Source organism: Motacilla alba, chromosome 3, assembly GCF_015832195.1.
Source record: "Motacilla alba alba isolate MOTALB_02 chromosome 3, Motacilla_alba_V1.0_pri, whole genome shotgun sequence".
Taxonomy (NCBI): domain Eukaryota; kingdom Metazoa; phylum Chordata; class Aves; order Passeriformes; family Motacillidae; genus Motacilla; species Motacilla alba.
This window is the reverse complement of record NC_052018.1, coordinates 54458144-54476094: the sequence shown is the minus strand read 5'-3', so window position 1 is coordinate 54476094 and position 17951 is coordinate 54458144. Positions and strand designations below refer to the sequence as shown.

The following is a 17951-nucleotide window of genomic DNA, read 5'->3' as shown; positions in this document are numbered from 1 at the left end:
ACCTTTAAATATTTTGATATTCACTTTAATAAGTGTAAATACAGTCTGTAATGAGACATCTATCAAAAACCACTCATACACACATGCCCCATAAACCCATAAATAATAATGTGCTCTCAAGAACGTTACTATACAAGTTCTTTATTGTGACATGTCAGTCATCCAACAGAGAAAAAAAAGAAATAAAAACATAAAAACTATCCTGCAGCCCCATCTAGTGCATAATTGAGAATACTTCATCATTGAAAAGTATAAAGCTTTTTAGCAATTTTAGGTCAAGGCTTCTCAAAATGTAATACAGGAGGTTATGGCATATGTCCAGAGGTGGTATAGCACCTCTGGATATAAAACATTACCATATTTTTTATTTAAAGTCTGATAAGAAAGCTGCACAGTGATTCACAGAAACCTTAGGGTCAGATAATGGTTCATTATCCATTTAAATAGTTAAACACATGCACTGTGACTCATGCTTCTTTAAGATTGTTTTATCTTCTTTTTGACATAATATTACCCTCCAAAAAGTTCCTTTCAAAGAGAGAGTGGAGCAAAGTTAATTATCTCAAAGATGAAACAAGCAGAGTGCAACTTTTAAGGACTTGGCTGCTAGAAAATAAATACTGATGGACAACAGGGCTGGCCTCTTACTTAGTTTCATGACAAAGTCCAGTCTGTTCCAAAAGTCATACAGATCAAGAAATGTTCCAAAAATCAAAAGCTATTTTATTTTCACAGCAGGCTTCAGAAATCATTTTTTCTATGCAAGACAGATAGGAACAGAGCAGCAAGCAGCACAAAGGCCATTGTATTTTAACACACTCCTGGTAAGCTGATCCCAAAATCTGCCTGTACAACCTCCTCTGCAGGGGAACCTCAGACCAAGCCAAGGATGAATGAGGGTACCCAGAGCCCTCTGATGCAGCAAGTCTGGGATGCAGTACGTGCAGCACAGCCATTGCACCACTTCTGCTGGGGGCAAACAGCAACAAGCTGGCACAGCTTCACCTCTTTTGTGAGTTCTGGCTGTGGTTCCATCTGGCCACAGAAAAATTAGGAAGATGAGGCAACATCGATCTGTGTGAAAGCGAATCTGATGTAAGGGAATGGAGGAATATAGGATGGAGCTGCAGTTAATTCATAGTTCTGACATACCAAAAGATTCCCAATTCCATTTCCAGGTTCAGACAATGGTAAGAAAATGGAGAAATCCCACTGAACAAGAGTGCCTTCAGTTTTCAAAGCAGTACTATGTTTCATCAAAAGAGATGGAACAGATGGAAAGGACGTGGAGGCTTATGTTGTATAGGTCAAACTTCTCCTTCATTAAGTAAAATCTTGAATTTGACAATTTTGTTCACTTTTGTTCCATCTAGAAGGCACTATCAAAGGAAAATTTAATAGGATTTATAATACACTGAAACTAGCATGACCATGCATTCAAGACTTGCTGTAATGACTGATTCTAGCTAGGGTACTTACTTTCAACCAAAAATGTATTTTCTAATGCTCAGAAAGAAAGTAAGGAAGAGTATCTCCAGGCTGAAAGCCTGGAGCCTAAAAACCCTTAGGCAATCATAATGGGTTTCTGTTGCCTGAAGTCAGTAATATCAGTCAACTCTCTTTTAGGTATACAAAAATAGGAAAGGCTTTTTTTAACCTCAGTGAGAAAGTTCAGTCTACCCTAAATAAAACACAAAACGTATACAGAGAAAAGAGGTACCTGTTTGAAAATAACCAACATACACAAAATAAGTCATTTCACCTTCATTATTTTTCTGAGATTAAAACTTACATGCAGGCACAAGGAAACTGCAAGGTTCAGTTCTGGGTAATCTCAAAAAACCTTTTTGTTTTTAGTTAGAGACAGGAGTTGGTAGACATGAAATGTATGCATCTAAGATATTTTAAGGTCCTTACAAACCTGATATCTAAAATTAAAAATGTGAGTGGGATGATTCAGGTTACATTTTCAGGCTCTCTTTTGGTCAGACACTCCACTGCTATTTTCATTTGCCGCTCTTTTCTCTCATTTTCTTTCTTTCTTTCTCTACTCACTATTCTCAATGCAATGCTGAGAGGAAGACCACATTACTGAGAATTTAATTTCCATGTACAGTACTTCCAGGAGCATCTTCTTGCTGCTTCCAGAAAGGTATTTCACAATTTCAACCAAAGAACAAAACTTAAGCTTGACTTCAGTGTAAACACCTCTCCAATGATTTCTGAAAACCTATAGCAAAACCAGTTTAAAAAAAAAAAAAAAAGCTTTCCACTTCAAATTTTTCATCCTTTAGGAGGGTTTTATGTCATGTATTCTACATATAAAATTCAGAAAAAAAAACTTCAGGATACTATAACTAATACTATAAATGTAAAGCATGGTTATGTACTTGAGAACTACTTCTCCCTCCTCTGAAAAGACTGGTGGACAAAGTTCCTGTTAACATTGGAATATTAACAAGTCTAAAATTCAGTATATGTCTTCTATATAGACCACAGTATTTTAGAAAGATGCCTATGCTACCTCTGAACAAACTATGGCTTATATTGCACTGTGTTTTCCCTAAAAGTTTTGCTTAACTGCCATTTTAATTATTAATTATTGTCATAGCTATTATTAGTGAACAGTTAAATGCCTAAATATTCAGACTAAGTTTCCCCAGTCCCCAGTTTCCTGATGCTTTGTGGAGAAAATGTATGGTTTGTGTTACTTCTTCGTGGAAATAATTGCTAATCTTTCTGGTCTTTGACTCGTATGGTCTATTATCCTGACATTCAGTTCTTGACTTCACTTAACTGACTGTTCACTACTGCTTCAATAATTCAGTTCTACTTCAGTTTATTTGTCACACTGGCCACAAAATTATTATTTCAAGAGATGCACTTACAAAGTTTTGAAGTTACTCTTATACTTTTGTGACATTCTCATTGACATAGTGCCAAAGTAGTCAACAAATACAGATGAAGAAGATTTTCTTCATTTATTTTTAGAGGCTCAGCTGCACAATTAAGTTGCCACTGCCAAACCCTGGCCATAATGGGGATCCATAACAATGCTCTCTACCTGTTCTGCAGTAACTTACTCTCCAAAGACTGTAAGGTAAACTACATTGCTCCAAATGATCTATCAAATGAAGATCCAAGTGCACATACAAACCTGCACTGTAGCAGCCTAAATCTCCTTCACTATTTTTATGCTCCTAGTACATCCTGCTCCATCCACTGACTTTCCTATAGATACACACAGCCCCTCCACTAGAAAACATGCAGAAAGGTCACCTCTAACACAGGTCAGGATAGCAGGATCTCAGCCTCCACTGGAATATAGAACACAGAGGACTAAAACCAGTTTTTGCCACTATCCTGATGCTTTATAGAGCATGACCACAGTTCGGTTTCAACATAAGTGGATCAAGAACTTTATGAATACATGCAGCCTTTTGTTCAATTTACAATTATAAGTAAAACTAACTCCAAGTACACTTAGTCTCATTATCATGGTGTATATTCTCCACTAAGGAGATCATCCTCAGAGATAATCTGTAATTGAAATCAATCCACAGTTCCAGATGCAGCAGCACACACGAACACTCATTTAGCACAACCTCTGCATTTTTTACGTGCAACTTGACACGAGAAAATTAATTCCTCCCGTCTGCCACTGAGACCTACTTTAGTGGCCATACTAAAAGATCCAGCAAAAGTTGGTATGGTAACTGTATCACCAGTCTGGAAAGTATCACAGAAAACAGCACTTAAAGCGAACACATTTCTGATACATCTCACTAGGATACAAAACAAAAACATCATACCAGTAGTCATAACTCTCATCCCAGTTGTCAAAATGAACCAGAAAACGATTGTCCACCATGTCTGTTACCGTGGCAACACAAATGAAAGTCGGGTTCTTCTTGTCTACAGCTTCCAGCTTCATCCCCACTCGAAATCCCGACGGAATCACTGTCTACATAGAGGAAGACATTTAACTGAAGATAAATACTATAAATCCAGAAATCTCCCCACTGTCCACAATCAATATATTCATGCCATTTCCAAATTTCCCAATAAACTGTCCCAACAGAGTGGCAGCAGCCTAATTAGCTGACATGAGAGATGCTCAAACACAAAGGCTTCTGGTTAATGAAAGAAAAAAAGTCCTAAACATGCTGCTAAAATGAAATGTGTTAGTTTTAGCTGTCTTAGATACTCTCTCTGAAAGACCATTCTTTTTCCACAAGATTATGGTGCAAGACACAGTACAAATAACTCTTTAATTTAAGAATACATCAGAAGTTTAAACAGATAAGTAGAAGAGTAATGAACTGGAACTGCAGAGGTTAGCTGTGCAGTGGAGAATGTTAGAATGTTATTAATTTTGCTGTAAACACTTTTGTTTTAAATTTCAGACTCAAGTCTGTCATCACTGAAATGTACTATGAGTCTCTACCACACACAAGCATGCTCACAACTACACCATCAGTAACAAGTGAGTACTTACTGCATTCTGGTTTTCAAACAGTGATTTAGGAGCAGCTTGAGCCTTGCATGCCTTTAAGTAGGAGGGCCAACTGAATTCTTCTTCCTTATATCCTAAATGAGGGTTTTAAAAGACAGGCAAGAAATTATGGGCATGAGACACACATATCACTAAGAGACCAATTTTACAGTTTTATCTTCTTCCCTTTGAACAAACATCTCCAAGAAGTACAGGCTAAAAGTCACCTCTTTGTCTCTCCCCAAAACGTCATCTTACCACCACCTGTCTGCCTCACAGGTACCACCAAACTTCCCTTTGTTGGTCTCACTGACACACACACACAGAGCCAACAAGTGTTCTCCAGCTGCTTTTCAGTCTGTTGCTTTTACTTCAGAATCAGAAAAATACCTACAGATCCCAAAGTTCTTCTCACTATGCCAGTGAGACCAAGAAAAAAATATTTCTCCTCCTTCAGACTTCACCATATTACATCATCAGGATATCATTAATATAGCATCATCACTACTAGCTTTGAAACAACCCCCCTAGGTTATATCAAAACAGTTGCTTACACTACCAATGCCTCAGGACCTCTTCTCAATTTACAGTATAAACTGTCCCCTGCATGGATATTATACATTTTTTATTCTGTGTATACAACACTTGAAAAGAAATCTGTATTTCTGTTAATGTTTAGTTTCTTCGGGGGAAAAAATACAAATAATTCATAATGTATTGAACTGCATAAAATAATCTTCAAAATACCATCTGTAGTTCTAATCTAAAAAACAATGCCACCTATAAGGGGGCATGAGACCCAGGGGTGGATTTAACCATGGACAGTATTTCTCAGGTTATCCATGACTGTGAGACGCGTGCCATTGGAAAGAAATAGATTTCCTCCTTCATTTTTCTGTTATGTAACAGTTGTAGAAACATCTCTTTTAGTCAATATGTTACAACCCAGTAAAATAAGACCAAAACCACAACAAATTTCAGTGAGTGACTGCCTTGACTGAAATGTGTCACCTCTTAACTACTTGAAGTATTACTCAAATATGCCAGAGACAACTGCTTTGTTTAACCTTCTCATATTATAACCTTCTCATATTCTCATATTATCCCAGGAACCACAAGTTTCAAACCCTTCATGTTGTCTGCATAGGGTTTTCTCCATTTTAATTTCAAATAGTAGTCAACATAGATTAACCTACAAGTCCAAACAAAAATACTTTCCTTATCCTCCAGCTGTCTCTTGTCTTGATACACTACAGCTGTAGATCATTTGAAACAATTTTTAAAGCAGTACAGTATTTAGGCCTTTCATTTTCGCTTTGTAATTCTAGAGAGTATTCAAACCTAAGTCCAAGCTCACAGCAGACAATAAAAACTCCCACCTACTGCATGAGTGAAGGGATCAGTTATTGGGACTAGGACAAAGCCCATGGAAAAAAATTGGTTTTATTAGACTGTGAAACAGTTTCTGGGCAGTGTGGATCTTCCTGTCACCAAATGAGAAAGGGAGATCTTAAGCTCCTAACTCATCTCTCATAACAAGACCGAAGGCCAATTTGATTTATTCACTGCAAATACAGATCAGTCAATGCAATTTTTGCATGTGTATACATACACATGTACATCCATTCTCTTGCTGCAGATTTTGCCTGAGTGAGATAAAAAGTGGCCTCTTCTACAAAAAATGAATAGTGTCCTGACCACCATATTTTTTAATTTCTGTGAAATCTAGTTCGATTTTGCCTCTTAGCTCTCCTATATCTGCTGGAAGCCCAGCAGCAGCTGCCTGTTGCCTCTCCTGCTGTGGGGGTGGGAGACATCCCATCACAAGACCTGTCCTGCCCAGCAGCACTAAGAGTTACCCACCCTTTCCATTCTAAAGAAGGGATAGAACTGGATAAAAATACATTTCAGAAAACATCTAGAATAATATTCTTCCTGTCTCATGTCCCTCACTCCCCACTCCCTGCCCCCCCAAGTCAGACCACCAGGCTCCAAATTGCTTAGGGTTTATACTGTGAAGGTCATAAATTTGTATTTTAGCTGGAAAATAAAAGGCTACTAACACAAACCTTTGAGTTCTTCTCTGGGGTGCTATTTTATAGAAATACTGTGTCCTATGTCATAACTCTCATTGGCTTTAGCATCTGTAAAATTTGCAATGGGCACTACAGAAATTAGAATGTCATAACACAGCAAAATAAACCAATCTGTCCAGTCCAATTAAAAAGAACCTACAACTGGCATATTATCCTTCCCCTTGGAAAAGCAGAACCCCACTAAGTTCCTCCAGGGGCAATCATTCATGGTTAACAAAAGCTTTCTAAATCAGGCATGTAAAATGTAAAAGGCGACAAATCCTTGTCATCCATACAAAACTTACTAAGCACACTACAACAACATCAGGAAGGCTGTAACTGGGAAGTATCCATTTGCTACATCAGCAAAGGCCAACCTTCAAAGAAATTCTTATTTATGTTCAAGAAATTGCTATTTCTACACCGCCAGTTATGCAGAACTGTGTCCCAAGACAAGTAGCACCCTGTAGCCAGAGTGGAGCTTGCAGAGCACTCAGAAGAGCAGCTCATGCCTCTCAAGGCTCACACAAAGAAATACCATCCTTTCACACACTGGCAGGCACCCTGCCCCTACACTTCCAGGGGCTTTACTGACACTTTTCCACACCTGAGCCCTTACATCTACAGTTTTATAGTTCTCTGCAAGCATATCCTCTCGAATCTGCGCACTCCTCATTTTCCTGCCCTTCTAAACTAATACTACCCTCACTGTGTATGCCAAGATGGCACATTCATTTATTTCTCACTTTTCAGACTTCAAGACTTGCTCCCTTCATCCCCACATACTCCCTCCATATTCCAAAAGGACCACATTTATCTATTTTTCATAGTTCAGTTCAGTGCAGATGCCCTTCAATTTCCAGGAGAAGTTACACAATGAGAAATGGAAGTACATTATGCAAGTAAATTACACACATTTCAATACCTGTATACCATTTACATAATCCATGTACAAATTACACTTCCAGGCTTGCAATCTTACCTTTTTTTTTTTCCCTATTGATCTGTTAATTCCTCTTTTTGTCTCTATTTCAGACTTAACCTTTGTGGAAATAGCACAGTCTTTATTAATCTGTACCAACATTTGTACAATAACAGTGATCACAACGCAGTAGCAAAAAATGTCCTAAGACCTTCCACTAAAGGATCCTCAGCTGCCTCTGAGACCTCAGTTTAAGCATATATGTCACCATTATGCTTCCATTTTCCTTGCAATAAGCTGGGGTCTAGGTTTGCTGCTCAGTTTTTTTTTGCCTTATGGATGACTCTTATGGCCCATTTTCTTTTCTTGGTTTCTCTAAATTTCCACTGAATAAAAGGGGCATGCTTTCGAACCTGAAATTTTAGGCAAGCTATGTATTTAATTTGCCATTTTCAAATACTCTGGACTAAACAAACTAAAACATTTCTGCCAAAAAACAATATTACAGCATTACACAGGCACTCTCAATCTCAGAACTGTGTAAGACACAGATTTAAACTAAGCAATACCTTTAGGTGGATGAAGCTTGTGACCTGTTTTTTCACACCATCCAACAGGATGAATGTCTGAAGAATCAGCATTCACCCAGAAATCGTAACAATCTGGGTATCCATCAAAATGTAGTCTTATTCTGTAGCCACAAACCTAAAAGCAAAAATTGACAACGTACAACATAAGATCTTTGCCCTACACATAACCACTTCCATTCAATATTATGTATAATTACTGTATGTTTTCAGTCAGCTTTTTACTTCTGCCCAATCCAGCACTGGATGAACAAATTCATTTGATAAAAAGGAGAGAATTAAAAGGCAAAGCTATTCTCAGTCTGAGTGCCTCCTCTTCTGGTCAAAAGAATTTAACTAACAGCTGGCTATTGCCAGTAGTGCTCAAAAACTTGACAATGGTTCAACCCAGCATCACAGTAAAACACAAGCGCTACAGAAGAGCGTGAATACATCTGATACAACCGAGGACAAAGTGCAGATAATGAGGTTCTCAAGCTATCCTGATTAACTGATATGCAAGGGAGCAGTGAACAATAAGTATGTTCAAAAGGCTCTCCAGAGAGATACTGAAAACTGTTTAAGTAAAGATGACAAGTTAGTGGAGGTATTCCCCAGAACTTCATTATTCCATGAAGTAATAAGTCAACCACTGAGAGGAGGAGAAAAACAGAACACAATACTGTCTCTGTATGGAAGTTCTCCACATCTCCCCGAGTGCCGAATGCCATAAATTTACTGCAGGCAGCAGTGAAAATCTCAGCATCAACCCTATTTTATATTTCATTTGTACTCTGACATAACTTCCAGTTTCCCCATTTTAATTCATTAATGAAATAAAAAAAAAAACAGTAAAACTATTCAAAAAATTAAAGTAAGGTATGTTTAAAAGATATTCAAAATGTGTCTGAGAAGCAGATTCTCTATTGAAAGCAAAGAAGCTGTTCATCATAAAAACTATTTCATGAACCACAGCAAAAAGAAAAACTGGGTTTAAATTTTATGTTAACTTGCACAGGTTGCCAATACAGGCAGTTTCTGTGGCCATCAGCATGAAAAAGTTGTAGCACAACAGCAACATAAGAAACTTTTAGGTATTTGTATCAGTAAATAGAGCAACTGCAAATACTATCAAACTTCTATAAAACTGCTGTGTATCAGTTGTCATGTTTGCTTTCTATTTATTTTTTCTTTTAAATACAAATAAATACAGGATTACAGATAAAACCACATATCCAACTAGTCTAATACTGTTTTCTGTAGCTGTGTATGTTAAATATATGTATTGCTGCATTGACACTGGATATATTCTTTACATGCCTATAGGCAGAAATAATATGGAACTATTAATTTCAAAACCATCTTCCTACATATGGTTTCTGTCAGCCTGTTAGGTAAGAGTGAGGGTTTTCATCTTCTGCTGCTTCACTTCGGTCTCTACGATAACCCAGCACTGCGGCTGCTTGCTTACCTCAGCCACTGTGAGAACACAGTAGATCGACTGGTGCTCAGGATCCACACCCTCCAGCTTCATCCCTACCTTGAATCCATTCTTGTTGTATGGGAAAGACTGATACTGCAATGGAAAAGAACAGTTTCAATACTTCTGGGAGTATACCAGAGAAAGAAAATCTCTTTATGAGGAATAGAACAATCATTATTTATTATTCATGTTTCTGAAGAAACTAATAAATCACTTTAAGTTTCGCATTTTCAAAAACATTGAGAGGAAAAGGGAAATTGATGATTGTTTGAAAAACACAATGACTTGAAACTTGAGAGAATGTAAGAAAATTAGAAAGAATTAGCAGAGTCAAGGGAAAGATGACACCATTTGTCTTCAACTTTTTCACTGATTGACAGTAAAAGATCTTAGCAATTTAATTACTTAATTTTCAGCCTGTACAGTGACACCTTCCTGGTGGACATAATTACTATAATAATCACAACAATGACTCTGTTTTGCCTTTTCAGTTCCTTTTCTCAGACCATGAAAGATGAACTGAAAGGCAGACATATTGAACACTGCTTGTATGTAGAGATGGCTTATTTGCTATCCTTTATATGCTGAGTCCACATTATGTAGTCTGCCAGGAGAATTTCTACATCACAGGAATATGACTACCCCTACATCACATTACAATGAACCCAGAAGAATATCTTTCAAAAAACAGAAAGTGAAAACAAGGCTAAGCAGGATGGATCAATCACCTTTTCAACCAGCAGGCATCATCATCCCTCTGTTAAAGAGGATGGAAGGCAGAAGATATTAAGGTTAAATTGGAGGAAAGGTCAGAAAAATAAGTAACCAAAACTGAAGACGGTTTTCCACAGGTTAGAAAATTCACAGTCAGTTTTATGTTACAGAAAAAAACACAGGAAAAGCATCTTAAATGTTCTCTTTTCCTTCTGTTTCTGTCTAGGAGACACATCCCGAGTCACCTGCAGTACTCTGCAGCCAAAGGGAAGAGAAGGGTACCAAGGGAGATACTCAGAGAGGTATCACCTACTTGGAAGGATGGGAAACCTTGTGAGACACAGCTTAGAAATCACTCTAAGGCCTAAGGAAAAGGCAAGGACCCTCCATCATCCTGACCATTCCTAACTAAAGGTATGAAACAACACAGTGAAAAGTACTGCTTCTGAAATGGTAAAATAAAAAGAAAGAAAGACTAATTCTCAAAATCCAAACAGAAATCAAGGATTCATGATCAATTGTGATGATTGGTTTGGGCTTTTTTTTTTTTAACCTATCTGTTTCTGTGGCTTGCTTGTTCATCTGTAAAATGCAGAAAAATTACCTGGCCAATTCCGAGTGTTATTTCGAATTCTCTTTCTGCTACAGGCTTTAAATACTGCACACTAAATCAAGCATTACCCAGGGGCTAAAGACTTGGAAAGAAAATACTAAATTAAGAAGCACTGGACAAGAAAGGTACAGTGTGAAGGAAACATCACGTAACTCCAAAATTTAGCACTGTGTGCAGTGCCCTGCAAAACCTTTGTACTGCATTTCATGGACCTTCAGACAAGCAGAGCAATGCTTTGTAAATCTGCCTTCCCACTAGGGCACTCTTTCTCCTCATTTGCTTGCTAATTTTTGAACCAGTATATAGCACTATCTTCAAAACTGAAGAGAGTGAGGGGACTACTTCTCTTGCACCTACAAATCTAGGGATTCTGTGAAACAAAATCCCAGTTCTTCACTTTTCCAAGTCAACAGCAACTAAACCACCAATTAAAGACCAGCACCACATGGCATGTGTAAGCTGAAAGCTAATTCCGACAGAGAAGATTTAACAGCTGAAGCACGAAGCATACAGAAAGAAATGGATGCAAGAAACAGACAAGTAAGAACAGAATTATCAAAAAAAGTAACACAGAGCAAGAGTACAGCAGCTGAGACATGTTTACGTGTTTCACCAGGTTTTGCAAGAGAAGATAACAACACCGAAATCTTGTGGATTTGGATACAGAGCTCTCTTCCAAGCAAGAGAGGTGGCACTAATAAAAGCACTGAAATGACAAAGCATAGCAGGCAAAGGACAAGCAGGACATGATGATGCGACATCCAATCAGATGACAGGCAAAAGGAGAACAAGACAAAGTAGTATCTGATGTAGTAACAAAATATAATGTCAGCAGAAGCTGAAGAAAAGACAGGTAATGTAATCAAAGCAACAAGAAAAAAGATGACCTTTGTACCACCTCTCTAAACATATTTAAAGAAAATGATATGGCCTGAAAAAGTGTGGGTATGTATCACATTTTTTAGCTTCAGAGACTAGAAGGAATGGCTAGAACAGCAGATTTTGGAAGAGCATCTGCTTTCTGCAGTCTGATTTGACAGCATTCATCTACAACAACAGAATTCTCTGAAAAAACAAAGATAATTGCTTTCATAATTGCTGATGGACACAGCATTATTTTCATCATGCAGGTTTTCCCGAGGAAAAAAAAATCTCCAAATTATTTTTTGTTTATTGATTTCCTAGGAATTTCATGATCTTAGGTGGCTGACTGACTTAAATTTCAAAGGTCATACCTCCTTAAAAAGCTTAGTAGGCACTGCAATGGCCCTTTCTTCCTCCAGATAGGATGCCCAACACCATGCTTGCCTTCCTTTAGAGGGTACAGCTATAACGAAGCATAAAACAGGGAAATAATTCTGTAACTGTTAATATATCAAGAAAAAAACCCCACAACACAAGTTCATAATATTCTTGAATTTACATTTTATGAAATGCACTCATGGTGTTGCTCAGAAGTTATTTCAGAAAAAGAAGTTCTGTAGGCTGAAAAGCATCAGGAACATGAAGGTTCCTGGTTTGTCCAGAAACATTTCCAGCAGTTCAAACATTGATAAGTAACAATAAAAAGCTCCTTCAGATGACAAGAACAACTTACAAAGTCTTGCTCCAACGGGTTTTCCTTATTGCTCCTAAGAAGCATTAAGATATACAATTTGCAGATGTGTAAAAAGATGAGTTCAAATCACAAAACAGCTCAGTATTTTAAGGGGTTTCTTTTTCCCCCGTGTCCTTTAACTGGAAAGCATTTTTAAGTGCATAGTAAGTGTTTTTAATCAGGGTTGAAATACCCTACTCTTTCAACAGTATTCAGACTGTTTCCCACCTAACCCATCACTTTGCAGTTTGATGGTTTAGGGTAGAAAAGCAGTGATTTAACAGTATTTTCTGCAAGTCTTCAGAAGTGTCACCAGTGCTTTTTTTCCTCAGGATGTCATTAGCATATGACAGAAACCTCCAGTTTCAGGTTTGTTCACACAGTATGAACACTTGCACAGTAATTGCAATATTGCTTACAGTCCATCTTAATAATGGCTACAGTCATACAGTTTTGAAGCCTTGAAAATAAGGCATTACCTGCACAATAGCAATAGCCAGGAACTTCAAGAACAGATGGGCTGGAAGCTGGCCATGTATGTATCTACTTTCACACACCTCTACTCCGCTCTGCTGATCTCCACCTAAAATGCCTCCTCTGCACAGGCAGCTTAGCATTTCAGACCATAAGCTCACACTGTCAGAAGGATTCATCACAGTCCACACTGTGATTCTGGCTTGATCCAGACTGTGGGCTACTCACAGGAAAAATAAATCCTTTAAGTAACAGTCTGGCTTAGCATTTTTATGATTAAAACATGAACCATAACAATAGTAATGCCAAACTCTCCTGAAGAAAGCTTACAATAATGTAACCAAAAGATAATAAATTTCAGAGTGACAGTAATCGCTCAACACTATTAGACCACATTAATTTTATTTGGGATTTACCCAGTTTTTATCTACTCCATTAAAGAAATTAATATGCTTGGTTCTGAATACAAATTAGTCTTTGATACCAGTTTATATTTTTATACTGATGTTTTCCCAAATAAAAATTAAAAAAAAAAAACCTAACAGAAGAAATTTGTAAATTGTTCTGTCAGTGGGCAGCAGTGATTTCCACAAAGAATCAGCTTCGTGCTTCTGTCTCACATGCTTCTTATCTCTTCAGCCTTAGAAGCAACTGTAGAAACATTTCAGGAGTGATTCCATCTTGGGAGGGGGATCTTTCATAACATTTATTGTTGCGTCTTCAACCAGTAGTTCATCTGCCTGGTGTACATCAGCACTAACTGGAGTTCTCTGTTGATTAGTGGCCTGGCAACCTCTGTTAATATCTCCCCATCTACCATAAGAAGCACTCTGGAGGGCAAGATGTAGGTCTGTGGTTGGTGTACCACTGACGTATAATAGCAGCTGATTCTCCCATTCTTCCTAAAACTATCTATCATACAAATAGCTTGAAAGAACACTCATTTAAAATATGTTTTATTATGTTGCTTGATGCAGTATATGTCCCTTTGGATTGATTATAGCAATTATTCCTAAACAGTTCCATAAACGTGTCTATTTCCAGCACATAATGAAGATGCAAAATTGATCCCCAAGGAAACAAAAGTAAACTTTCACTTCTGCTTGATACATGTCTTTCAGCATCTGGGAACTCAATGGAGCTGATTCCTTCTAATACTGGCACTATTTAGAGGGATGAAAAGAAAAAACCTAAAATGCACATTAGTTGCATTTACACTCACCAGATCCTTCCCTATGCTGCCTTAAAATTTAATTGCTATAAATAACACTGTCACTGTCTTTTTACAGTAATGAAAAAAATTCAATAGGGAATATAAATTTTGTGAAACAATGCTGGCAATTCACAATAAGATATGGCTATTACCTCAAGCATTGACGTTGAGATTTTTGTTTCATAATATAACTTACTTTGTTTCAAAACTGTTATCTCCCCTTTTCTTTTTCTCCTGGCTCTCTGTGAGACTCTCAAGATCCTTCCTTCAGGTTTGTCCTCCTAAATTAGAAAGAGAAAAACAACAAAAAAATAGTACAGTAACCTCATCAGCTTAGAAGTCTAGTATGATAAAAGTTGAGATACTGAAGTTTAAACTGTGATTTCATTTAAATGCTATTGACCCAGCTCTCTCCTACCTCAAACAAACGTGCAGATGTCTCATAGAAGCAAAGTGAGCCATCAGTGACAGATCACAGCAAACACAGTGGAAATGGCAGGCAGAAGGACTCTCACCACCTGGCACTCAGCCAGCCAGCCTTGCCTGACCCACAGACAGATCATGAAGCCTTCAGCAGACCTTGCTGAGACACTGATAAATAACAGTATATTTGGCATGTTCATGCTTCCAAAATAATTTAAAAGAAAACCTCTCACAGTTTTACTCTGTTTTGTTTTGGTTTTGTTTTTTTTTTAAACATGCAACTGCTTTATTAAATACAAAATGGCACTGTGATCCTTTCAGTTTTTTTCACTGTTTTTGTTTTAACAGTTTTGTGAGCATCTGAACAGATGAGCAGAGTAAGCACTCATCTGGGAGGGCAGATGCATGTAGACAAAGAAGGTATTCCCTGACTTTTGCCTAAGATACTGGCTTTTGCCTAAGATACTCTACAGAGAGCTGCAAATTCCCTCCTGATAACTCTGGTGTCTTCATCCTTTTGACAATTCTGTAGTTGCAGAACTCTACCCTTCTCCCTGAAAACTGTGCTACCCCCAGTAGTGTGACAGCTATTGGGAAGAAAACACATACTACAAGAAAACAAGCATTATGGGAAGGTACTGTGGGGTAAGCTTTTTTCTAAATTGAAGAATAAGTCCAGAAGGAAAAATAAAAACAAAAGGTGCCCCAAAGCAAATTACACTGCAACACAAAAGCAAAACAAGTTTTCGGCTATGATTTTTAAAGGCAAATTACACTAAGAAAATCCAAAGTATTCCCTTCTTAACTGTAGTATAGCTTTCTTTGTAAATAAATTATTGCTCTATAGTTATTTATTCATGTGCAGAATGACAAAGTAACAGGGTTGTTGGGAAATATGTACTCCTGTTTTTCCATGCTGAAGACAAGGCAAGTCAATGTTAGCATAATTTTTCCTTTAAATTCTTTTTGTTCTGTTCTTAAAAAAACAGGGAAAAGAGACCAAAGCTAGCTTTTACCAATTCATTGTCAATAATTACAATTTACTGCTGAGGCATAATTAAATTGGCAAATGAAACAACTACTTATTGTGGCTCTGACAGAGTGATGAAATGTCTCCTCTTTGTGGACTGATGGAGCTACTGACATTGCAATACAAGGCAAAACTCCCACCCAAATACTTGCAGGAATAGGTTTATGATGCATACTAACAATTTCATCTGGATTCTCCTTCTTCTCCCCATTATCCCGGGACTCTTCTTTGAGAGGTACTTTTGCTTTTCTTTTCCGAATGCCTTTAGAATCATCTTCCCCATTGCATTCCATGCTGGGATTATCCTCCTTTGGTTCTCTATCACAGAAGTAACACAATGACACAAAGCCAATATTATTTCACTTCTCATATTCATAAAACATGTAAAAAAGCAAGTAAATGTGTGGGTCCCATAGTAGTACACCGAATATATTCTTAGAAATACTACTGAAAATTAAGTCTGTCAAAAGAATTAATCTGAGAGACACACAATAGCAACTGTAAAAGGAAAGCTGTCAGCTTCTGCTGAACAAGTTTTACATGTTTTAAACAGTGTGTCTTTTTTCATGTACCATCAAGTCTCCCAGAGAAGCAAACTGTGAAATGTTTAGGACTGCAGGGCAGTTTAGAGAGAGGAAGGCAAAGGTAATTGTTAGGTCTGACAAATCCAATTGGAGAAAGCTGGTATGTGACTGTACAAATTGCTAAACAAGAAATCAGAACAGAAAACTTTGAAGCAATTAGCTAAAATGAAGGAAAATGTACAAAATCATAAATATTTAAAACTGCCATAATCTAGCAACATGCAATACAGAATGGACACACTAACACAAACATGCTTTTATGATGAGATGAAATGCACTAACTGAAAAAAGGAGCTGAGAAACTGCAGTATGCTCATGTTTTCACTCACTGTCAACTATAAAACAGCTCTTGCACTTAATTATAATTAACTTACCACCCCAACCATCTCATTACTGATTATCTTAATTCCAATGACTGAAACAGGGTGGGAGTCTGACACTGATTCATGCATCCCATAGACTGTTTTACTCCTTGCATCTGACAGCAGAACACAGCACACTGAGTAAAAAAGACTGCCTTCAATGTCAGTGTTAGACAAAACTAAATGTTGTTAAGGCATTTACACAAAAAACAGTGAAAGAACATTTTAAACCAATGGTGACACTGAAACTTGTCTGCTTAATACCTCCCTCTGCCCCACCATGAACATTTTATCCCACCACTTCACTCTCGTGCTGCATTTATGCCAAATTCTTTGTTTCTATGCTTTGTTATAGTACCTACTTGTTTTTTACTTGCTGGGCACATTTCTGGCTGCAAAATTTCCCTTCAGGAACAAATTCTTCTATGGTACCATAGCGGTAACAGTTTTCACAGAAAACAAGTCCATCCACTTTTGCAGTTTCCTTCAACCTTGTGGGGATCCCTGTCTTTTCTGAAAAGGCTGCACAATGACAAAAGTCAACTTCACTTAGGCAGAGGTGATACATTCCTAAACATCCTTAGCAGGCCTTGCCAAGCAAACAGAAAAACATCAGCCACACCATTCTTGTCAGAATGAAGAACTAGGAATTAGTGTTTGTATGAGGTCCAGATTGCTGACAAGCAAGTCAGGTTTTCACATTGCAACAAGAGAGAGGAACCCACTATTCTATGGTTCTGTCATGGCTTGATGCGGCTACTTGTGGAAGGACCGAATTTTGTGATAGGCACTGACTGCTCACAGAGTCATCACCGTCCAGAATCCATGACCTCATCTCTTGCTGATATGCCTATACCTAAATTTTGGAGAAAGGGGTTGGGGTGAGTTATCTTTCCATTAGTTGAAATTATTTCTGGAAGCAAATCCCTGACTACAGTCTGCAGTCTCTAGCAGCAGCTACTGCTCAACCCGCCTGTGGTCCACCAGAAGTGAAGCATCACTCAACTTGTAACAAAGCAATCTTCAAATACTAAGTTACTCACTGATCCTAAGCTCCAATTTCCCCACAACAGGCAGAGAGCCTAGGAGAAGCTATTTGTAGGAGAGAGTGCAGTTACTTTCCCTCACAAGCAAGTATGAAGCACTGTCAAATACTCCAGCCTCTAGAGCAGGTTATTGTCTCTGTACCTCCTCAAAAGGCGAACTTCAAGTCACAGACTATTTATGTTGCTTAAGCACTGTACTGTCTTTGAAAGCAGAGTCAAATGAACTCTTGCATGCAGGCTATCTCCCCCAGAGGAATATATAACGTATGTTACATTTACACACCAGCATTATAAGTGGTCCAAAACAACTATTTATTCTCACAACAGAAAATTTTAGCAGTGTTTTTAAATTTG

General features: G+C 37.8%; 1 protein-coding gene across 6 annotated transcripts in view; it reads right to left on the bottom strand.

Moving 5' to 3' along the window:
• The window catches only part of L3MBTL3 (L3MBTL histone methyl-lysine binding protein 3), a 78949-nt gene that overhangs the window by 36942 nt on the left and 24056 nt on the right, over window positions 1-17951 (bottom strand). For all 6 annotated transcript variants that reach the window (XM_038131704.1, XM_038131706.1, XM_038131707.1 and 3 more), the window contains exons 4-11: window positions 16914-17073; window positions 15785-15923; window positions 14349-14433; window positions 12104-12195; window positions 9530-9634; window positions 8062-8197; window positions 4499-4590; window positions 3813-3964 (exon numbers count right to left, since the gene is read on the bottom strand). In XM_038131704.1, coding sequence (XP_037987632.1) covers window positions 3813-3964; window positions 4499-4590; window positions 8062-8197; window positions 9530-9634; window positions 12104-12195; window positions 14349-14433; window positions 15785-15923; window positions 16914-17073 — 961 coding nt within the window. The remainder of the gene's footprint in view (window positions 1-3812; window positions 3965-4498; window positions 4591-8061; window positions 8198-9529; window positions 9635-12103; window positions 12196-14348; window positions 14434-15784; window positions 15924-16913; window positions 17074-17951) is intronic.